This window comes from Hyperolius riggenbachi, chromosome 11 (genome assembly GCF_040937935.1).
Source record: "Hyperolius riggenbachi isolate aHypRig1 chromosome 11, aHypRig1.pri, whole genome shotgun sequence".
Lineage (NCBI taxonomy): Eukaryota > Metazoa > Chordata > Amphibia > Anura > Hyperoliidae > Hyperolius > Hyperolius riggenbachi.
This window is the reverse complement of record NC_090656.1, coordinates 206,800,749-206,825,693: the sequence shown is the minus strand read 5'-3', so window position 1 is coordinate 206,825,693 and position 24,945 is coordinate 206,800,749. Positions and strand designations below refer to the sequence as shown.

The 24,945-nt window shown below is 42.9% G+C and overlaps 1 protein-coding gene across 1 annotated transcript in view; it reads right to left on the bottom strand.

Moving 5' to 3' along the window:
- Positions 1-24,945, bottom strand: part of LOC137537949 (uncharacterized) — a 76,338-nt gene that overhangs the window by 18,112 nt on the left and 33,281 nt on the right. The window contains exons 4-6 of the mRNA XM_068259876.1: positions 16,535-16,642; positions 14,731-15,237; positions 12,803-13,165 (exon numbers count right to left, since the gene is read on the bottom strand). Coding sequence (XP_068115977.1) covers positions 12,803-13,165; positions 14,731-15,237; positions 16,535-16,642 — 978 coding nt within the window. The remainder of the gene's footprint in view (positions 1-12,802; positions 13,166-14,730; positions 15,238-16,534; positions 16,643-24,945) is intronic.

The window sequence follows — 24,945 nt, the reverse complement described above, 5'->3', positions numbered from 1 at the left end:
TTTTTTTAAAAAAAGAAAAAAAATTGACAGTGGAAATAATTTCATATGCAATGCAATGAAACATTTTATTTAGTCTAGAAACAGTATTAGTGCAGGAAAAAAATAATAATAAAGAAATATAGTTAGTGTGACCACCCTCTGCCAGTAACACAACATCATGCCATTCAATTTCTGAAGGTCATCCACAGATTAGTTTTTTTCTTCATGAACAAGCATCAAAAACAGAGCATTTTCCCCATGTGAGGCACTGTTCAATTTATAAAAGGCAGCAAGACAAACAGCGATGCCTATAACTTCTTTGGGTCTAAAACTCAGCATTTCTTATTTGCTGTAAAGGATTACTTACAGCTTTAAACCTACTACCACAAAAGAATTGTAGCAGAACAGCATTCAAACAGTTAAACACAGCACTTTCCTCTGCAGTGGAATGCTCCTTCAGCTTATGCTCAGTATTTGAAGAGGCGATAACATTATCTTTTGTTTACATTCCTCTGTTGTTACATTCTTAGTGGAGCTGAAAACAAGCTCTCTCTGCTTTAAGCATGCACACAGTTGACAGTTACCGTTGTTGCTGTTATTGGTATTCTGGCTATAATTACAGCCTCATTAGTTTAGCACATTTCCTCACAGGAAGGCCTAGACTCATTTTGAGTCTTTACTAATGGGATTTGTGCAGTTAATGTTGTCTCTGTTCTAACTCTATTTTACTACTCATTTACATGGTAAAGGTAGACATGTGTACTTATTAAGATATTATCTTACTGCATAGGATGGCCTGTTCAGGAGGTCATTCTTATAGTAAACTGTAGTCACTTTAATTCGCTCAGCCTGAGAGGCCATGTTAATGAGCGGTTTTTGGAGCTATTTCCCTCAGTCTATTTAAAGTACACATGCCAAAGTGTAACACTGTCTTAAAACTGTACGGAATATTGACAGCTTCCTGTTCTACAGGTCTGCTCATTCATATGATAACATCATAAGTCATGATAGTCCTTTCTTTGTCTTATTACTTTATGATATATCTTAAAGTGGATCCTAGATGAAAAACTAACTATAACGAGTAACTTGTTACTTATCTTATCTAAAGTTTAGATAGTTTACACAGCATATCTAGCTGCAAAAGTTTATGATTATTTATTCCTGTGATACAATGAGGGCAGCCATGTTCTGTTTGTCACATTGTTACAGGCTAAAGGTAGCCATACACTGGTCGATGTGCCATCAGATTCGACCAACAGATAGATCCCTCTCTGATCGAATCTGATCAGGGAGGGATCGTATGGCTACCTTTACTGCAAACAGATTGTGAACCGATTTCAGCCTGAAACCGTTCACAATCTGTTGTGGTGGTGCTGCTGCCGCCGCTCCCCCCCGCCGCCACCTACATTACCTGCTCCGCCGGCGCGACTGCCCCCGGTCACCGCTGCTCTGTCTCCGCTCTGGTCTCCAGGTCCGGCATGCTTTACTTCTTCCTGCCCCGGCAGGAAGTTTAAACAGTAGAGCGCCCTCTACTGTTTAAACTTCCTGCCGGGCTAGAAGAAGTGAAGCATGCCGGACCCGGAGACCAGACCAGCGCGCAGATGGAGCAGCGGTGACGGGGGCAATCGTGCCGGCGGAGCAGGTAATGTATGCGGACTATTGCGTCGGTCGTCGGGTACTCGAACGCCGCTAGCGATGCGCTCCCTACCCGCTCGCGATCAAACGGTAATTTTCCGCACGGAGCGATCGACGGAATCGGACGAAATGTATCGAAATTCGGCGTGTTGCGGGAACGATGTGACAGCACATTCGATCCCAGTGATCGAATCTGCTGTCGATCTGGCGGGAATCGGCCTAGTGTATGGCCAGCTTAAGGGCTGGAGATGCTATCAGCTTGCCTGTGTGTAAATTCAGTCCCCTCTCCTCCTCCCCTCTGCCTCTGAAATCAATGGCTAGTAACACCTCCCCCTCCTCCTGCCCAGACTGAGCTCCTGTAAGCCCTTGCTACAGTGCCAAGGCACTGCGAAAAGCTGTGGGCGTGGCTTGTTTAGTTTATAGGGAATTAGGGTATTAAAACAAAAACAAAAAAGTATTTGGCTTGAGGAATGCCCTGTAAACTATATGAAAGGGACACAATTATGCAATGAGTCAAAGTTTATCTCATATCCACTTTGATATGTCTTATCCAAAGATAAGTGCCGTTTTCTATGTATGCAATTTTTATTATATTTCAATAAAAATGTAATGAGGAAAAAAAAAAGGATGCACACAGTTAAGAAGATTTTAATGTATAATTTTTAGCAGCTATGAATAAAATGTAAAGGCAGCTTTCAGAGCAGATAAACTGTCCTTCGGGAACTTGTGATTTCTAAATGGACAAAATTAACTGTGCACAAAAGCAAATATATTAACTGTATGAGTAATAAAAAGTAGGAAAATACATTTTTTTTCTGAATGTGGAAGATGGGTAGAAGTGTCCCATGTTGTGAGGAGAGATGGCTGGGGTAGTGGAAACATTTTATTTTGCTGGAAAATTGATGTAATACAGTATATATCAGTGCTATACAATCTATAAAAATGACCTTTGCTTTTCAGTCTAAGTAATCTTTATTGTACGCTAAATCAATTTACTACTACTGTTTGCTCTCTGTCTCTAAAGGTCCGTACACACGCCGGACTGGAGGCAACGACGGGTCCGTCGTCACCTCCCGCTGGGTGGGCGTTCCAACAACAGTCCGGCGTGTGTACGCACTGTCGGCAGACTGATACGGCTGTTTCTGAGCGATCCGCCGGGCGGATCGCTCAGAAGCAGCATTATCAGTCCGTCGACAGTGCGTACACACGCCGGACTGTCGTTGGAACGCCCACCCAGCGGGAGGTGACGATGGACCCGTCGTTGCCTCCAGTCCGGCGTGTGTACGGACCTTTAGCCAGCTCAGTCTCCACATACAAACATTAGACATAGGTGGGGGGGAGGTTAATGTGAGGGTGAGGGTAGGGAAACCAATAGTACAACTTCAGTGACATTATCAATATTCTATTATCATCAATATCTCGTGCCCAAATTAACAGGTGTCTTTATTAAAGGGCAACTTAAAGAGAACCAGAGAAGAAGCATCCTCATGTATTTTATTACATTTATCAGTGGGAACATGACAGTAAACACCTACCCTGCTTTTAGTTTCATTGTTATCTGCTTAATTAGTCTATTAGCAACTGTGATAAGAATCCACCGACTATTCAGTTGAGGTTTGACCTAGAATCATAATAGCTGAGTCACTCCTCTGTGGAGTCTTTTCAAGCCCAAGCCTGCCACCTCCTGGCTTTGATTTCCTGCTTTGCATACTGAGAGCTGTGATGACATGGGAGGGGCTGTTGCTGCAGGAAAAATCTCTGTCTAACAGACAAGTGTGGCTGTGTGATCTGTGTGCTCTGTCTGTGCAGCCAGTCATCATTATTATCTACTGTATGCAGTTTCATTACTATGAGAGACACTTCCTACAGGCAGCCACACAGCATACCAGAATATGAAGTTGAAAGCACACAGATGAAATGCTGCAGAAGCAGCCCTGCTTGTCTATAGTCTCATAAAGGCTAGACAGCACATCCAGAACTCCTCATAACCTGGAAGCAGAAGGAATATGAGCCGCAGGGCCGGATTTGTGGGCAGGCCACACAGGCCCCGGACTAGGGCGTAGCCAAGGAAGGGGCGGGTTAAGAAACAGGCAGCAGTGTCTTAATGGCCACCCATGCTATTTCCCACAATGAAGCAATGTCACTTTGTCTGCAGCCGCCCCTCGCTTTGCTCTGCACACAGGACAGTAGCATGCCTGTGTGTGCAGCATCGGCAGTTACAGACAGGGACAGAGCGGGCAGCTTTGCTAATAGACAGGAGCAGTGGTCGCATTATTACAGCTCTGCCCGCTGTCATTTAATTGTAGTCTCTCCGCCCCCTCTTCAGAATCAGCCTGTGCAAGCCATGGAAGAGGCTTTACCAAAAACTTCAGCCTCCAGAAGTCTGACCAATGGCAATAGTGCAACCCTTTGTATCCCCGTCATCCTTCCTGCTCCTGCCTATCGGAATTCAGAGGGGCGGGGATACAGGAGACTGTGCAGGTCCAGGAAATGAAATCAGCTTGGAACGTTCGGTATGGTATCGTTCTGCCAAGCTATAGATGCAATCTCCACATGGCTTTAATGCAGTGCTGTACTCCCCTGCTTCTACCCTGCTCTGTGTCTCACTGAGTCTGTCATTCTCCTTCCGGTGTTACACTGGCAGCTGCTGTGTACGCTAATGTCTGCTGGGAACCAGCACTCAGTAATGCTCGAGAGATTTTGCCGTGCCGCTGGGAGTGATGAATGGCAGGGCAGAGGTGTAGACCTCCACGAAAACAAAAAGTGTGTTTAAGCCCTTCTGGGCAGGCTGACAGGGCAGCACATTGCTGAGCCTCTCAGTTACAGGTTAGAAGTTATGTGTCTGACATTCACATAACATGGATGCAAATGCATTTGCTACACAGTGCTGTAAAACTACAAACCAGTGTACCACTGACACCCTCTCCCTACATTCAGAGGAGCAGAGCATGATATTCTACCTACTCCAGTGGCAGGGAAGATCTAAACTCTCTGTTTTTAATTACACCTAGGCACTTTAAGGCCGGTTCACACTGTAGATAAAAAAAAACCGGATCCGTGTAAAAACGTATGTCTAAACCGGATACGTTTTTAAAGATATTCGTTTTTTATCCGTTCCTTTAGTGCACGTTCAATGCGACATGTCCTTCGATCTGGAAAAATCAATGCAGACTCAAGTTTTCTTTACGTTCTGAGGAACGGATCAATTCTGAGGCCTGGAGCCCTGTACAAATGCTAGAATTTTTAATGAGCGTTTTGTAAGCAATTTCATGAGCGTTTTCTGGCGATTTTGGGAGCGATTTGAAAAAGTGTAAGGTTTTTTGCAAGTGATTGTGTAGCGATTATAATTCTGATTGGTCCTTTCAATTAATTTTCATTTTTTGTACAGTGTGCCGTAATTTAAAAATGCTAGCAAATCACTCTGTATGAAGATTCATGAGTGATTATGCCAGCGTTTATATACTTTACTTTGCAGAAACGCTGACGCTCAAAAATGCTGCATGTCCTGCGTTTGCGATGTTGGTCATCGCAATCGCTCCAGTGGAATTTGGCCCATCCATTAACTGAGCATTTAGGGAAACAACTAGCGTTTTGAAGACCTCCCTAAACGCTCAAAAAAAATCACTCTAGTGGGTTCCAGCCCCCTAAAGGAGCAATGGGAACTGATCCATAGGTTAACATTAGGTCCATTACCATTAGGATTTGTTCCGTCACTGTCCACTTACAGTCTGGTTTTTTTGTGTCAGTGTGAACTGGGCCTTATGCTGCATACTTCTGTACAGCTCCCAGGTGTTTTTGCATGTCATGTGACATGTCAGGTGCTGTATAAAAGTATGCTGCTGCATAGCCCCCACTGCAGTAAATGGTAGCTGTAGTGAAAAAAGTGCCCTAGGGGGTTATATTCCTCTGGACGTGGAAGTCTCTAGACACGAATAAAGCTTCCCTCATCCTCCTTAGCACCCCTTATCCAGCACTGGCCCCCTGGAAAGTCTGCACAGGCACACTACGGTTTCCACCTCTGGGTTGCCCTGAACTCTAAACAGCTGCTTTCTGCTCGGGCACCGGCAGAAAAGGCCAAGTCCAATTGGGTCTACTCTACTGCGCAGGCAGCTCGCACCTGTGCAGTAGAGCAGATCCAATCTGGCTCGGCTATTTCCGCCAGAGCCCGAGCAAGAAGCTGATACTGCGTCTGTGTGAGGCTCACAGTTTAAATATGTTGACCTGCCTCAAAAGTTTTAGAAAGTTGGGCAGAGCAGGCGGGGGGGAAGGGGGGGTGGGGGGACATCGGGGGGGAGTTGATGACAACGGGCATAGGGCGGGAAAAAGTACAAATCCGGCCCTGATGAGCCGGCGGCCATATTGGATATTTCCTGGAGCAATAATGGATAAAAGCACTCAAAAAGTCACACCAGAGCGACAAAATTATCAGGTACAGCATTTATTCTTTACAAGCTATCAACTGATGTGTTTATTTTGTGTGAATCGTTCATCTCTGGTTCCCTTTAAGTGAGAGAGATGTGGAGGCTGCCATATTTATTTACTTTTAAGCAATACCACTTACCTGGCTATCCTGCTGATCCTTTACCTCTAATACTTTTAGCCATAGCCCCTGAACATGCCCCTGAACAAGCATGCAGCAGATCAGGTGTTTCTGACATTATTGTTAGATCTGACAAGATTAGCTGCATGCTTGTTTCTGGTGTGATTCAAAAACTACTGCAGTCAAATAGATCAGCAGGGCTGCCGGGCAACTGGTATTGTTTAAAAGTAGATAAATATGGCAGCCACCCTATCACTCTCACTTCAGTTCCCCTTTAGGGCTGGTTCAGACAGGCTTCTGCTGAGCTTTCGCTTGGCGCCATGTTCAAATGTCGGCGTTTAAGCGCCAGCGTTTAGACGCTAGCTTTTGAAGGCTTTTGGGAAGCCTTCAAGGTTAGCAGTTTGGGTCTCTGCAATAGTTTCCCGGCGTTTACCTCTGAAAGCAACATGTTGCTTTTGAGATGAGACACAAGGCCGGGATCTACCGCCAGGCTTTCATGAAAGCCTGCAAAAGCCAGCTCTAAACGCTCCCATTCACTGGAATGGGACAGCATTAGATACCAAAAAACGTTGCGTCCGAAACGCCGCAAAAACGCCCGTGTGAACCAGCCCTTAAATGTACGCTCTCCTCTGCACTGTGCAGAACACACCAATCTGCAGAGAGCTGAGCAGCTTGTCTACGATAGGAAACACTGTTTTGGACAACCTTTTTTGCGAGTGTGCATGGGCTTTTACACCTGCTACATCTAAAGAGTCATCTACTCACGTAGACAATAAAAGGGATCACTTAGCACAATTGGCACAGCACCAAATACTTCCATAGTAAATAGTATAAATGTTAATATCTCGCACTCTTCGTGGTATAGCCAATATATGATGGGGTGCCCAGATGTCTTAGAGGTAAATGGCCCCACCCCTCCTCTGGTACAAATTAATAAATAATGATCTGGCACTCTCTTTAATGTTCTAGAGCAGTGTTTCTCAACATTTTATTAGTATGTACCCCTTCTAAAACCCTGTACTCGCCAAGTACCCCCTAACATAGAAAACATTACCACAAGTACCCCTTGACAAAATATTTAAAGGGACTCCGAGCAGTGCAAAAACTATGGAAAAGATGCATATCATTTTAAAGCTCTCTTTCTCCTCTTTGATATCCATCTTTCCATAGTTACATTGTATTACACAGGGCGACTTTTTCTCAAATTCAGCAGCTCCATTCAGCAGAAAAAGTCGCCCTGTGTAATACAATGTAACTATAGAAAGATGGATATCATTTTAAAGCTCTCTTTCTCCTCTTTCTGACGACCCCTAAATCGTCGCCCTATGCCTTTTAGTTTTCTCTATTTTCGTGATCGAAATCGCAGCCTTGGCAATTTCAATCGCGAAAATAGCGAAAACTAAAAGGTGTAGGGTGGCTATTTATATATCATTTGAAAGAGGAGAAAGAGAGCTTTAAAATGATATGCATCTTTCCATAGTTTCTGCACTGCTCGGTGTCCCTTTAATCGTAGTACATTATAATTGGTTCTAAACAATTTCCAAGCATTTACTATTGCTTTTAATTAGCTAAAATACTAATTTGGTGTTGTTTAAATAAGATTTATCATTTTCTAAAACTCTAAATTTGATATTCTTGGTTAAGCATATCAAGCCTGAGTACCCCCTGGAACCACCAGAAATACCCCCTGGGGTACGCGTACCACACGTTGAGAACCTAGTTTCTAGATTGTTCAAGGTTCAATGTTCAAAAATCTAGATTGTTGGCAGCGGCACTAGGAGAGTTATTACTTTATATCTGGCTCTGGTATGCAGATAGCTGCGCAGTGATAGTGTTTTATTTTCTCTGAGGTGTATGGAAGTACTGCTGTATCCTGATGTGGAAAGGACCAGTCTGTCTTGAAGTGAACCTCCAGACTAAAAATCTACTCAGCAGCACTGAAAAGGCTTGGTGTTTCTTTAGCGGTTTCACAGCATCAGAACTTTGTTTTTCTTACCCAAGGCTCCTTTTTAGCTGCATAGAAGAAAACTGCCTGGGCATTTTTCCCCTGATGCAAAGCATGATGGGATTTCTGATGTTGTTCTCGTTCTGCTGCTTTGGTGCAATTTTTTTTATTTTTTTTATTTGAGATTTGAAGCCTGGTGCGGGAGGGGTGATCAGGACACAGGACAGTTGGAGCTGTGTCTAATGGTCCCTGTCACCTCCTTTCAACCAAAAAGATGGCTGCCCCCATGAAAAAGATGGCTGCCCCCATGAAAAAGATGGCTGCCCCCATGAAATCACAAACATTTGCCTGTTCTTTTAAAACAGGGTGGGTATGAGATTATATTTCCTATATACTTTAATTAGCATAACTAATGTAACTTAAAGAGAACCTGAGGTGGGTTCTAAGAATCCTATTAGACATAGAGGCTGGGTCTGCATATAATGCCCAGCCTCTGTTGCTATGCAGCATCTCCCTCAGGCCCCTCCTGCGCTCTGCTGTCCCCATAAATCATACGCCGTGCTAGCAACATCACTAACCGGCTGTTTACATCTGGATGCGTCAGTCTCGGCGCTACCCCGTCTCCTCTATGTCGCCCCTCCCCGCCTGCGTCCCTTCCCTCCCCGCTGATTGAAGTAAACAGCCGGCTATTGACACACTGTGTGTTGCTAGCACGGCTTTGATTTATGGGGGCACCGCAGAGCACAGGGGGGGCCTAGGGGGGCACTGTATAGCAACAGAGGCTGGTCATTATATGCAGACCCAGCCTCTGTGTGCTAGTAGGATTCTTAGAACCCACCTCAGGTTCTCTTTAATGACAGTATGTTGTTTAGGCTGAAGTTCCTCTTTAAAAGTGAGTGTTGCGGTTTGTTGGTCTGGGCAGCTAAGGGGCCAAGTGAGTGTGCTACTCAGGTGACAGTGATAGATGCAAGTCACAGTGGTGGAAGCTGGTGAACCGTTAAACATACAACGGAAGGTGCTTTTGTGTCCTAGTGATGAACCCTGGAACCGTTGTACCAAACAGACTATACTATGCACAGACAAGTTTAGGGAGGATAACTGGTGCCCAGACTGGGGCCAATGCAATATTTGTAAACAGGCACAGGTTGACTCAGCAGAATGTCTGCAGGAATCCTAGTGCTCACAACACTGCCTGCACTATGTGCCCAGTTTACTTTGGATGTAGCAGCAGTGTGTGTACAGAGCATGGAGCAGCTTTAGGGAACTTGACAGATCACAGAGCCAGGTATGAGCACAGCCCTGTGCCTCTGCTGTGTGCTTGTAAAGAAGGAAGTTGGGACCATGCAGAAGGCTTCACTTCCCCTTCATTACAGATGTTGGCTGTCCACATTATTATCTGTATTCACTGAATATTCTGCAGAAGCCAGTAGATCCAGATAACAATGCTCAAGTTGTCCATACAGCTAGCGATTTTGGCGGCCGAACAGATCTCTTTCTGATAAGAACTGATTGATCAGGCATGCTCTTGGCGGCACCGATTTTCATCCAATTCGATTATAATCATTGAATCCAATGCTCGTTTGGTCACTGAGTCACAAAATGTACGGCCACCTTTACAGTCAGCCGACTTCTGTAGCGAGAAGAAGCACTGAGGGAGGTCTAGATGGATAAGCCAGCTGAATACTTCCTGGTCTTGGGCTGTTTATGTGATAGCCAATTACCTTTATTTCTCACTGACAGGGCTGGGTGGCCCATGACGCCAGGTGAGGCAGCTTTCTCAGGCAGCATGGGCTCCTGGAGCGGCATCATGATTGCACCCCTCGCCTGGTGCTGTGCAATCATTCCAAAAAATAAAAAGTAAGGGGGGGGGGTTGGGGCATCCTCACAAAAAGTCTAGAACCAGCACTGCTCACTGAATTTTGTGTTTTGATCTCCCCAGGTTTTTCTCACCCTCTCTCTGGTATATGCTCATAACAGTGCAATGTGTCTGTGCATTATATCAGTATGACCCTGCAAAATAGAATATTGCAATCCTGGTCGGGTACCCCACTCCTGTTTCTGTGTTGCCTTCCATTACCTTTGTCCTGTATCTCTCTCTCTCTCATCTTCTCTGTCCTGTGTGTCTCTCTCTGTCTCCTTCTTTCATGTCACTCATTCCTCTCCTATCCTATCTCTCTTTCCCTGACTCTTCTTCCCAACAGACACAATGGCACCCGCTCATGTCTCTTTCTCTTTACTCTCGTTCACGTTCCTCTCTCTACCTTTACCCCACTTTATTCTATCTCTTTCTCCCACTCTCCTGTCTCTGTCTCACTTACCCCCCCAAAAATGAAATATTCAACAGTGTCGCTTTCTAACTACTATTATGTATTTATATAGCACTGACATCGTCTGCATCACTTTACAGAGTACATACTAATATCACTGACTGTCCTCAGAGGAGCTCAGAATCCATTCCCTACTGTAGTCATACTCTAATGTCCTACCATATTATTATTGTTATCTTTGGCTTGGTTGAGAGAGACCTTTCAGGAATCCCCCCTTTGAAAATCCTGGAGTTGCCCCTGCTATGACTGTCTTTCTATGTTTTTTGAGGTTCTATCTGAATATAGTGCAAGAAAAGGGTCAAGCAGAAGAAAAGGACTTTGGAACCATCATTTCATAGGATAAGGAAGCATTCTCTTTGAAATTGTCATTTTTGGTTGTGCATATAAGGGCTGGTGCACACCAAGAGCGCTTCTGAGCGTTATTACACTCCTAGCACTTTGAAAAGCGCTTGGCTAATGTATTTGAATAGGATGGATCACACCAGAGCGATGTGGTTTTTCCCAAATGCAAACACGGGTCCTGCAGCATTTCTGAGGCGATTCAGCCTCAATGTTCAGTATAGGAAAGTGGAAAATCGCTCTAAAACGCTAGAACAGAGCGATTTTCCAAGATTTTTTTTTTTGCAGCACGCCCAGGACAAGGTTGTATAGGACAAAGGTCACATTCACAGTGGGATGTTATGGTCGCACGTTATAAAGTTTTATAACGCCGCTTACCGCACCGCAATGCTAATCCTATGGGCCGTTCACAGTGCGTCGTTAAAGTCGCGTTAAAATGTTGCGTTGTGGTAACTAACTGCTTGCAGTGCGTTACCTCTTAACGCAGACACGTTGCGACTTTAACGTTGCGACTTTAACGTTGCATTAAACCGCAACGTCCCATTGTGAATACAGCCTTAGATAAAATAATTATTGTGAGGAGAGTGCTCTTTTAAAAATCCTTTAACTATTTTTGCCTTTTGGATGTGCCTTTCACGTCCAAAAGGCTGCTGTTCCCGTGCCGCCTCCCCCCTCCCTCAGTAGCATTGTTCCCATTCATCGATCTACGTCCCCGGTAGAAAAAAACGATGGCTTCTTTTCATAAGCCGCAGTCTTTCTGGAAAAAAAACACGTCCGCCTTGTAGTTTCTGTGAGCGAGCAGAAAAACAAACTCACTGTGGCCAACTTGTAGCCACAAGTGTAGTAAAACTACATGCACATACATTTTTAATGTACCTCCCACACCCAAAAAGTACCCAAATACCATTTTCAACTTAAAAAACAAAAAAAATAAATAAATAAATAGTTACCTAATGGTCTTAACTTCTTTAATATGCATGTGAAGAGGGTATACAACTAATATTTTTTAAATTATAAGCTTGTAAATAGTGATGGACGCAAAACTAAAAAAATGCACTTTTATTTCCAAATAAAATAGTGGCGCCATACATTGTGATAGGGATATAATTTAAATGGTGTAATAACTGTGACAGGGATATAATTTAAATGGTGTAATAACTGGAACAAATGAGCAAATAAAATACGTGGGTTTTAATCATGGTAGCATGTATCATTTTAAAGCTATAATGGCTGAAAAATAATGATTTTTTAATTTTTTTTTCTTAATATTCCTGTTAACTTCCCTGGCGGTAAGCCCGTGCTGAGCACGGGCTATGCCGCCGGAAAGCACCGCTCAGGCCCCGCTGGGCCTATTTGCATAATTTTTTTTTTTGCTACACGCAGCTAGCACTTTGCTAGCTGCGTGTGCAATGCGATCGCCGCCGCTACCCGCCGATCCGCCGCTATTCGTCGCGCCGCGGCCGCCCCCCCCCAGACCCCGTGCACATCCTGGCCAATCAGTGCCAGGCAGTGCTGTGGGGTGGATCGGAGTCCCCTTTGACGTCACAACGTCGATGACGTCGGTGACGTCATCCCGCCCGTGAACGGGATCTCCTGATCTCCGATCGCTGGAGGCGATCAGAGGGGCTGGGGGGATGCCGCTTCGCTACATGAAAAAGAAAAATTTAAAAAAAAAAAACGGATTTGCTGCCCCCTGGCGAATTTTTAGCAAACCGCCAGAAGGGTTAAAATGCATTTACAAAAAATAATTCTTAGTAAAATGTACCACCCAAAGAAAGCCTAATTGGTGGTGGAAAAAACAAGATATAGATCAATTCATTGTGATTAGCAGTGATAAAGTTATTGGCGAATGAATGGGAGGTGAAAATTGCTCGGATGCATAAGGTGAAAAACGACTGAAGGCTGAAGTGGTTCAAATCATTTAAAATGTGAAAATGGGATTCAATGTCAGGGAAACTTGCAAGCACTGTATGACATATTTGAAACAATGTGTTAAAATTGTTTTAAAATTCAAGTTGTAAAATTCTAGTCGCTCACCGATCACTTTTACTGTATGTTCTTCTTCAATGGCTTTCTGGGTGGCAGGATGGTGGGCTCTACAGATGTAGGTTATTCCATCATCACTGGTCTCTGCTGATTTCATGATCAGGCTGTTCACAATGCTGTACGACTTATCATGATGTTCCTCCTGATTAAGCTCAAATGTATATTTCCCGTTGTGTATTATTTGTCTTCCAGAATTCCAGCTGATTAATTCGCTTTCTTGGTCATTTTTGTCCCTCCTCAACCAGATGATGGATAAAGCTCGAGGTTTGAATTCACTGATCTGACAAGTTAAAGTACTTTTTTCTTTGTATTTCTGGCACTTCGGTGCCAAAATCATCTTTAATACTGGAGGAACTGTGTATTAATCAGAATATAAAAAGTGTGTTAGTTAGAGAATGTCCTGTAAATAAGGCACAGTCACCATAGTTGTCATGGGTTCATCATACAGCAGTACTGGACAAATCCCAGAAGAAAAGCAGGTGGGCTCCTTAATTTTTATCTTTTGATCTTTCTCTCCTGCCTCTCAATCTAACATACCGATGTACCTCCCAACTTGCAAAACACTTTCCATACTTAGCCAATGAGAGTCTTCATGTGCATGGCCTTGAAAAATAGCGCCTGTTAATGGCACCCTTTTGCAGCAATACTAATCTCCTTACCAATGGCAGTAACTGTATAATATGGGTACCTGGTTAAATGACTGCTTTACAATGTTTCTGATTAGTGTCTTTACAGCCACTCTTGTAAATTGTGCCCGCTTGTGTAAATTGTGTTTGTGGTTTGTGTCTGAGATGTCCCACTCCAGTAGGTGGATGCAGGGTTGGAGTGATTGACCAGTGTACCACATCCCCCTTCCCGGAGGTTTGTAAAATGATGTTTGCTTCAGCATTAAATTAACTTACCAATGGAGGCTGCTCCATAGCCCTCGTCTCCACAAGCACACATCATTACGAACCTCCGTTTGGGGAAGGTTTGTTTTAAATCTTTTTTTTTTTGTTAAAAGAGGTCACTTTAACATAGGATTGATTGACACATCCCTGTCTGCTTCCTGCGAAATGGAAAAAATGTGTCTGGTTTATACAGCAGGTGTGAACCAAGCCTAGAGCTTCACAGACAGGTAAATAGCATGTTTTAGTGGAAATAATGATGACAGCCCCTCCATATCCATCTCAATTCCGGTTTCCTTTAATGTACAGAGTATTCGCAAAACGTTTGTATTCAGCCTTGATATGATGCAGCCTTATGGTAAACTCGTGTATAGTAATTTTCCACAAGTAACAATGCTTTAAGAAAAAAAAAAAATACAAAACCCAAAAAATGAATTAACACAGAGACACAAACATTAGGCTCGTTATTCATTGCTAGAAATGGTCATCAAGATGCTAATAATTCTGGCATGCAAATTCCATGCAGATTGTATGCAATTTGGAAATAGGGCAATTTAGTACAACTTCCATTTGATTTTGTTCAGCCCAATTCAAAGCTGCATACAATTTGTATGCAAGGCAGAATTGTTAGTATTTAATTGATCAGCTCTACTACTCAGTACCTGGATGCAGAGAATGATTTATGCAAAATGTGGCCTAGGCAAGAGAGCAGTATTCCCTACCCTTACTTTGCCCCGGGCCTTTTTGGTAAGGTAAAGGTATGGCTCAGAGGGGATGCCAAGCAGGCCCTGGATAACCATCATTCCTGGGCACTAACTCGAGTAGCCTTATGGATAATCAAGCTTTACGTGGTTGAAGTACATCTGGTCACAGTTATAGGCTGGATTCTTCTTAGATATCACATAACAATTCAAATGTGTTTACCTTGTGACTTGTGAAAATGTAAATGGAAGTTTAAAGAATTATAAATGTAATGTGTATCTACTGAAACTGGAACAACACAGAACTTACAGCGTGAAAGAAGACACTCACCTCCCGTGACTTTGAGAACTTTTTGTACAGACTTCACTGATGTCAGTGCTGGGTGTGTTACAAGTATAGATAATTCTGCTCCATTATCCATATCATAGCTGGGAGTTATAGAGAGGAAGCACTGACAGCAGAAGGTGCCAAATATCCTCCTGCGCCAGCGATTCAGTACACCAGTTTTAAGGTGAACGGGGCGGTCATTACATGTGATTTGATGAGCCACCTCCAACTGTAGAGGACTATCCTCCTGCCTGACAGCTCCATTCATCAGCATGGATTCCTCATCCACATTTACTACCATATTGGCACCATCGGTGGTCAACATGGCTGTAGCTGTGTGGTCTCTGGATTTCCAGGTGTGGATGGTCTCCCCCGGCTGGCCACACCTTCTCAGACGCACAGACACTGTTATGTCATCAGGTCTGTATTTCATTATCTGACAAGTCAGAGTCGTCTTATTCATGTCAGTCAGCTCATCATTCCCTGAAATTGGAGACAGAGTTGGGGGATCTGGAAGACATAAACAGCATAGAGTAGAAGAATGTGCAGTCTAAGCCATATGCAAAATTCATATTTATCATATCAACTCCAATGGGTGTCCCTGTAACAGCATATTTTTGAAGCTGAGGATAAAAACTAAAAGCAGAACTATAGTCTAGCAAAGCATGCACTCCCATAACTCCATATTGTCTATACAGCAATCCTACCTGCCTGGAAGCAAAAATAATTTAATATATGTAAAAATCATAATACTCCCCCATCCCAGCCAATGGCTATGTACTGGACGAAGCCATCTTGCATAATAATGTTTCATCCAGCTCAGTCAGAATACTTTGCAATCAAGGAAATACAATTACAATCAGTGGGATTTGTAGACAGAAGCTCACATCAGCCTTATTACGGTCAGTATGAGATGCAAGAACACCTCTTGGCCATCTAGAGACCTTCAAGTGACTCGCTGCAGTGAACAACTAAGGCTCCAATGACAAAATTAAACTAACACTAATTTATTATAAGGTATAAAAAGCACATTGTCCTGCCAAAGTGTAAAAGTCAATTTGCTCAAAAACTAATAGGCTTTTTCAAAAGAAGAAGAAAAAAAAATACTTCACACTTGACAAAAGTGACCCTGACTCATGGCAAATAGTATGTTTAGGAGTTTAGCTATGATCCAAAAATGGTTTGACACACTGCTCCTGTTTGAAGTTTTTACTCACCTAAACAGCAAAATCAATTTTTTTTCCAAAAAACTAGTCTTTAAAAAAAAGAATCCTGTTCTAGCCATTAGCCCCAATGTACATACCAGATTTCATGATAATAGCATGTATGGTGGCTTTGGAATTAAATATGAAAATTGGTACCACAGATTTACATACAAATTGTGCCTCATGCTGAATTTTTGGCCTCAGATTTCTGAATAACTTGCCTCGAATGAATCAGACAGATTTGCAGTGAATCTCGCCTGCCACTGCTCAGCAGGTAGCTGAGCAGCGTGTGTGTACAGGGAAAGGACACGCCACCCAAAACAATAAAAAATGATAGCAGGGATCAGAACTCGATCTCTTGGGTAACAATTCTGGGCTGAGATCTGAACAGCGTCCCCAACCAGCCGCCTTGGCTAAGAACCATCTAGTACAAGGCTTTAGCATAGCACTTCAATTAAACAGATGTAATTTCAGATAATGTTTAGTACCTACGGTACTTATAATGCAAAAAATGTAATAAGATTTTCTTTCTTGAGCAGTGAGAATTAAAATGTCAACAACTGTTATATTAATGGCTAAACAGTAATCTCTAATAAACTCACCTTTTTTTGCCATTTTACAGGACAGCCAGAGGCCTAAAACCAGAATTATTAGAATTATAAAAAATGACACGACAGCTGCAATAATTCTTTCAGTGTTGTCTTCTCGCTCTGGAATTAAAAATAAACATGATAAACTATTGAACATAATAAAATCAGCATCACTACAAAATCCTTGATTTGAGATTTGCAGTATTAGCACAAATTGTTTATGTAAAGATCTGTGTTCTTGGTGACGTATCTTGAAAAATTGCAAAAAAAAAGTCAGAATACAGTAATTAACAGACAACTGGAAGATGGGTACTCACAAACCAAACACTGTAATAAACAGACAACTGAAAGATGGGTACTCACAAACCAAACACTGTAATAAACAGACAACTGAAAGATGGGTACTCACAAACCAAATACTGTAATAATAAACAGAAAACTGGAAGATAAGTACTCACAAACAAGCATGCTCGAATGTACCAAAAATCGATTCGGGTACATTAGAATTCTGGTCTGGGAAAAATTTGGATTTGGTTGCGATCACCAAATTCGGTTCGGATTCGAATTCGGTTCGGGGTCGGTAACAAAATTCGGGCAAAAATGTGTGTTCGGGAATTCGGATGTCTTTTTTTTACTTAAAAGAAATCCTCTTCCTCCTCTCTTGTCTCGTCTTCCAGGGATTTGTAGGATGTCAAAAGCATGCTCACATACATTGGCCAGGGATCAAACCCAGGTCAACTGCTTGGAAGGCAGCTATGCTCACCATTATACCACCAACACTGCCTGCTGAAGCCAGCCTAGCATGTATCATTGTGATATACCTTGAATCTACATGGCTGTCTGGGGTTTTCTTCGTACAACTGTTGAACACAAAATGCAAGGCCATCCCTGGGTGGGCTTGAACCACCAACCTTTCAGTTAACAGCCAAACACACTAACCAACTGCACCACAGAGAATGTGCACACAGCCACTGCTACACTTTCTCTTACAGGGCTATGGAAACCGTTTTGCCCATGCGATAAAGCGAGGTGCAAAAATGAAATCCTGCCTAGCAGAGGATGGTTTCGATCCATCAACCTCTGGGTTATGGGCCCAGCACACTTCCGCTGCACCACTCTGCTGCCACATAGGGAATGCTTCGTTGTAGGAATAAGTGGCGTTAAACTTCTTGGAGCAGACTTACTTCCTCCCTCCAAAAGACACGCATACATCCCCATAAAATAATTCAACAGCACCTGTGTGCACAGTCTCTGTGGCACAATTGGTTAGATTGTTCGGCTGTTAACCGAAAGGTTGGTGGTTCAAGCCCACCCAGGGACGGCCTTGCCTTTTTTGTTCAACAGTTGTCCGAAGAGAACCCCAGATAGCCATGTAGATTCATCTCTCTCTAGTGCAGAGTGGTGCAGCGGAAGTGTGCACCACTTGCCCGAATTTGCAATCATTCGGCCGAAATTGAGAGGCACTATTCGGGTAGATTCGAATTCGAATCATCAGAATTCATCAGAATTCGGATTCGAATTCGGCAACCATGAAAATTTACCCGAATTTTCGGGTACATAACAAATTCGTGAATTTGGAGAGCAACCCTGCTCACAAACCAAAGTCTCCTAAGAGGCAACAAATCACAGTGTGGAAGGAACTAGTCCGTCCTCACATGGGACTGTGAGAAACCAGGTGTGTTTTTGCACTCCATGATAAAGGTAGAGAAACCGGAAATAAATTAAACCATCCAATCAGAAGTAAGGCACGGCTATACAACTAGGGTAAAGGTGCCAAAAAAATAAAAGATTATCGAGAAATTTCAAAAAGGCACCTAGGAGATTTTATGACCCCTTGTGGCGTCCGGGAGGCAGCCCTGACAGCTTCAGGCCGAAGTCGTACCATAACGTAGCCGCCAGCTGGGCTGAGAGAGAAGCCAGGAGGAACCCGGGGAACTTTGAGCTTGAGTGCTCAGGGTCCCTTTAACTGTCCCTCAGCGGGGCTCACAATCTAATCCCTACCATAGTCATATGTCTATGTATGTATCGTGTAGTGCATGTATCACACAGTCTAGGGCTAATTTAGGGGGTAGCCAATTAACTTATCTGTATGTTTTGGGGATGTGGGAGGAAACCGGAGTGCCCAGAGGAAACCCACACAGACTCGTGGAGAACGTACAAACTCCGTGCAAATAATGCCCTGGCTGGGATTCAAACCAGGGATTTTGCAAATTTTGAATGCAAATTAATGCAGCTTGAAAATGAACTAATCAAATCCTGCTGAAGTAATATTTGATTGGTCCATTTTCAAGCTGCATACATTTGCATACACAATTTGCGTAATACTGCATCAACTCAAAATGATTTGCATTTCATTGACGATCCCTATTTCACACTATGACACAGTTTTTCATGTAACACCACTTTTGTCATATACATGATCACTTTCCCTTGTTTTGTCACAGTCACTTGTGTCCAGGTAAGGCGGCGGCTACAAACTGATGACCACAGGTGTCCTGGTGTGGGTAGTCAGTCTCCTGTGTATGGGGTCTGGCTGGCTGCACTTGCGGGCATTGCCCGTGCTGGTGTAAGCATGAACACAGAAATGTGTGCCTGTGATCGCGGGTGTGCGTGCGCACGTACTGGATGTCAGTGTGCGTGCGTGTGAGCTTTCGCATGCGCGGCCATGTACGTACTTGTATGCATAATGGCATACGCATGCGTTGCGTGCCGCGTTATGCAACTCCCATTTAAAGGCCTATTTAAACCTGGAGAAAACCAACAACCAGTGCTGTAGTATTGCAGCTTGTTCTGTGTTGGTGTTGTTGCATTCTCCCATGCTTGATCTTGTATCTGCCTTGTTCCTGGTATGCTGATCCTGGCCCAGCTGACTACCCACTCTGCTGCTGACCCAAGCTGTGTACGATTACCTCTGCTAATGACTCCTGCCTGGTTGACTACCCGCTCCGTTGCCAAATTTCTGCCTGTATGACTACTCGCTCTATTGCTGAAGCATGCTATCCTATTCAGAATTTCACTTGGTGGTCACTCCCAGCTTGTTCAACCTTTCAACCACTCCACCAACATACCAATCAACAACCGTGGGCGTGCCGAGGAGCCAGTCTGGTCACGCATCCTCATGTCATGCCGGCTGTCTTATTGGCACTCCTACCCCTTGTTTCCCACTGGTCTCCGTTTCAACTCCAGAGCCTGGGGGTGGTAAGCTGCAGGGGAGGCTGTCCTCTACAATTCGGCAGCACCTGCTCCAGGTACGTAGTAATTCTTGTGACATGTTTGTTGGAACATGTAGACATGAAATGACATAGGTGTCTCCCAAAAGATAATAAGACAATGTACAAGAGGGATTATTGTGGGGAAAAAAAACATTTCTCATATTTTATTTACATTTGAGCAAAAAGTGTCCAGTCCAAAATTATTCATACCCTTCTCAATAATCAATAGAAAAGCCTTTTCTGGCTATTACAGCAATCAAACACTTCCTATAATTACAGACTAGTTTTTTCATGTCTCCATGGGTATTTTGCCCATTCATCTTTAGCAATGAGCTCCAAATCTTTCAGATTGGAGGGTCTTCTTGCCATCACTCTGATCTTTAGCTCCCTCCACAGATTCTCAATTGGATTCAAGTCAGGACTCTGGCTGGCCAATTCCAAAACATTAATATGGTTGTCTGCTAACCATTTCTTCATCACTTTTGTTGTGTGTTTTGGGTCATTGTCATGCTGAAATGTCCATTGGTGGCCAAGGCCAGGTTTCTCTGCAGACTGCCTGATGTTGTCATTGAGAATCCTCATGTATTGCTCTTTTTCATGGTGCTGTATACTGTGATTAGGTTCCCTGGTCCATTGGCTGAAAAAACACCCCCAAAGCATTAGGTTCCTACCACCATGTTTGACATTGGGGATGGTGTTCTTTGGGTTGAAGGCTTCTCCTTTTTTACGCCAAATGAAGGAAACCTCATTGTGACCAAACAATTCAATTTTTGTTTCACAGAAGACCAGTGTCAGAATTTTAGCGGTTTATTTATGCAGGAAAAACTGTCATATGTGTATGTTTTAATGTTCTATGCAAACTTTTATTGTAAACTGTAAAGTTGGGGTACTTCTTTAATAAATTGCTCTGAGACATCTTAGCATATTCCAGGCTGTGAAGCTTATAAGATTATTTTAGTTACAGAAGCTAAAACATTTTGTTTGTTACAAAGCATCTTTCAAATGTCAAGGTTATAGATAAGCGTACTGTGTGAAGACTGGAAACAAGTTTAAAGTCACATTACTGCAGCAATCATATATATATATATACACACACATTTTCTCAATTATTACATATAAATATTATTAATCTAAATATTAATAATCAATACAGTCCTTCCAAAGAAAGAAATAATTATTGTTAAACCCTATATAATTTAATACTTTGAAATACATTTAAATGCTGGATTCTGCAGTGAAAGTTTCAAAACACATTAGCTGTGTTTCACAAAGTTGTTTTGACTATGAGTGTCCTTTGGAATGTCAACAACTTTACAAGGTTTTTTCTATTGTCCCGTATTTAGGACAATTATACCACCTAGGTAAACTTAAATAACCCCCGGTGCTGATGAGAACAGGGGGAGCGAGCTGGATAAAATGAGTCGTCTATATGTAGAGGATGTGTTGGGTGATGGAAGTCGGTGCTGCTCTGTGTGGTCCACTTGCAGTGGCAGAGAAATCTATAAAGGACATGGGGTAGGGGAAAAAAACACAAAAAGAGCGCACTCACAAGACTGATGATAAAAGGGAGACCAGCCGGTCGTAGACAGATCTCACCTGATGTGGTGGCTGATATGCCCTTATGGGTATTATCAGCTTGTAGGCTTTTTTCCCTCTCAGACCAGGGACCAGGTCAGAAGCAGGCTCTTTGTCCAAAGGGATCCTGTGACTGGAAGCAGGATATCAGGAGCAGCTGTCTGGCCGTTGGTGTCCCAGCACTGGCTGTAACACCAGAGCTGCAGGCACCTGTGGGCTGTATGAGACTCAATCCCTTAGCAGGGAGAGTCTCCTTCCTGAAAAGTTAGCAAGCCACACACTGCTCTGTTCAAATACACCACAGCAGTGGCTGGGTGGTGAGCAGTAGCACTGAGGTGGCTGACAGAAAGCACAGGAGACCCATGCTGGAAGTAGCTGGTTCTTTAATTAATGTAACAAATACAACTAGTTTCAGGAGGCCATTCCTCCTTTCTTCAGGCAAACAGTTGCTACATTGTGATGATCCTATTTAATTGAAATTCAAAAATCAATTAGTTAAAGGCGACCCAATCAGTGCGTGTATGTAAATATAATCAGAGACCATGAGCCTCTGCTGTAGGTCAGGGTTTTCTCTCCCTAAGTGGGTTAAGAAAGTTAGTATTAGGCTATAAAAGGATTGAAAGCAAACATAATATAAGACTGCCACTAGGGGGCAGCCTCTGTGCTGATATTTAGACCAGGAGGCTGCAGTACCACCTCAAACCAACAGGTGGCACCACACTATTTTCTATCTGTAGGTGTAATAATCATTTCAGTTCAACAGGTTATTTTACATTGTAAAGTAATTTTAAATCAATAGAGGGTACTATAGCACGCTCCTCTATTGGGGAAGTGATGATTGCATGATTAATAATTTCCATAATCATATGCAAATTTGATACATTTATTTAAAAAGCTCATTAAGGATTTTTTTGCAAAAAGGATTTTTTTTTTGTTTTTGTTTTTGTTTGTGATTGAATTTGAGGCTGTTTGATATTAATATTTAGGACACAAAACCAACATTGGAAATTATCAATTGAGGATGTTAAAATAAAGAGCAATTTGAGTTTGCTTCAACTATATGGCACTGCGCACCAAAAGGCACATAGGATTTGTTAGCTAGCAATTCAAAGGGGTATACGTAGAGTATCTGGATTTAAACGTATGGTGAGAAATTTTTATTTTTCATAATTCAATAATCTCTAGGTCTTATTAAGCTGTTTGAATTTGGAGATTTTATTCCGATTGGATCAAACCTCTATTATGTTTTATATTAGGACTTAATGACCCTGAAAGCCAAAAACATAAAATATAAAATATGCAAAAAAAATTTCCCCCCCCTCTTAATACTGATAGTGAAGGGGGCTATAATGTGTTGTTTTGGCCAATTGGCATTCGGTGGTGGCTAGAATCTTGATTTTTCTATAAAAAATGCAGTTTCCATTGTATTAATAAAAATCAACAACTATAAATATGGGGATAATGTCATATCAATTGGCTATAACAGATAAATATGTATAAAAGGTAATAATACTGTGACATAAATATATAGATATTAATAACTATTAAAAAATATATATTGTATGTATATTTCAAGAGGACAGATGAATAAATTATTATATATATGTAAAAAAATACATTGTGCAGTTCAATAAATAATGTTCTGAGGTGCAATTCAACTTAACGACCGCCTAACGCCCATAGGCGTCGGCGGGTCGTTAGTGGTATAGCATGGAAACGGCCGCTCGATCGAGTGGCCTTTCCATGCCAGTTCACGGAGGCTGTCTCCGTAAACATCCGGAGAGCCGCCGATCGCGGCTCGCCAGCGAACTGTAAACAGGCGGGGAAGAAATCCCCTCTGTTTACATCACACGGCGCTGCTGCGCAGCAGCGCCGTGACGTAGATCGGCGATCCCCGGCCTCTGATTGGCCGGGGATCGCCGGCATATGATAGGCTGAAGCCTATCCTTCAATGCGCAGGACGGAAATCCGTCCTGCGCAGCCCCTGGAGGGAGGTAAGGGGAAGGAGGGAGCGCCGAAAACGCTGCGGAGGGGGGCCCCCCGCAGATCAAAAACAGCCGGCGGCGATCAGACCCCCCCAGCAGGACATCCCCCTAGTGGGGAAAAAAGGGGGGGGGGGGGAAGTCTGATCGCCAAGGCTGAATCCTGATCGGTGCTGCGGGCTGGAGAGCCCACGCAGCACCGATCACTGCAGAAAGGCCTGGTCCTTAAGTGGTTAATCATAGTTCTTTCTGTTTTAGTTCGCCATGGTTTCCAAGGCTATATTTAGGCCATTAGGACTTAAAGTTTCCATTGGTAAAATCCAGAAAGTCTCTTTATTGCACAGTGCCCTAAACCTATTGAATTTATTTGTATCTAAAACCTGTTCCATAATGGTAATCCTTATTTGTCCAAAGTCTCTGTTGTGTACTTGGTCGAAATGTTTTGAGACACTATGTTTTGCGCATCCTTTTTTAATGTTCTCTCTATGCTTATTTATGCGCTTGTGAAACGGTTGTTTGGTGCAGCGTATATATTGTAGGCCGCACGGACACTCTAACAGGTAGATTACATAGTCGCTTTTACATGTAAAGTATTGGTAAATGGGCCAAGTTTTGTTATTCACTCTGGAGTTAAAACTTTTTTGGTCTTTTTGTATGCTTTTGCAACATAAGCATTTCCTTTGGTTGCATGGAAAGTTTCCGAGTAGACTTTGGGAAGTATTTTTGGTGGGGTGTGGTACTTGCATATCTTTGAGTCTGTTGGGTGCTAAAATGTTACAAATTGTCTTTCTTCTTCTAAAAGTGATCTTGGGTTTAGATGGTAAAATAGTTTTTAAAATTGAGTCATTGAGTAAAAAATTCCAATGTTTCTCCAGTATGGATCTGCATTCCTTAGGTTGGCTCCAAAAGTTAATTATGATGTTGAGATTAAATGGTGATCCCCTCATGCCTGAAAGCCAAAAAGATTTTATCATTGAAGCCATTGATTTTATTTTTTTTTTCAACAATCATTTTTATTGAAATTGAAGCTTCAGAACACAAATGTTATCAAATTGCAGATAAAATTACATAGTAAGAGCTGGCATAAGAAATAACATTTTGCCACTTACATCATTTGCCATTTTTGCTTAATTGAAGGGGGGAAGGGAAGAAGGAGGGCGAGGGGGAAAGGGAAGGGGAGGGGGAGGGGAAAGGGGGAGGGAAGGCAAAACAGGAGATATCTCAGGAAGCCATAAGAAGAAGCATGTTCATAGCATAACCTAGGAAAATTAAAGCCAAGGGTAACTTTCCTGGTGGGACCTAAAGAAAATGCAGGAAAACCTTATATGTTGATACCAGGGGGATAAATGATATGTGGAGGTATGCATCTATGTATTAAATTGTAGAAGCAGTGGGGGGTCAGCCTGTCGTGGTGCCTATGACAGGTAGGTGTGGAGGGTATCTGAGTCACAGAAATCAATCCAAACTAGCCATCTCAAGGTAAATATGTTATATTTGTCCTGTGCCGTGAGAAGGAGATCATCCATTCTTTTTATATGGTTCATGTGGCTGATGAGATCAGGGAGAGAGGGGGCTGCCTGTTTTTTCCAGTTTCTGGCGATAAGTAGCCGAGCACAAATCAAGAGGTATCTAAAGACTGATTTCTTGGCTGCTG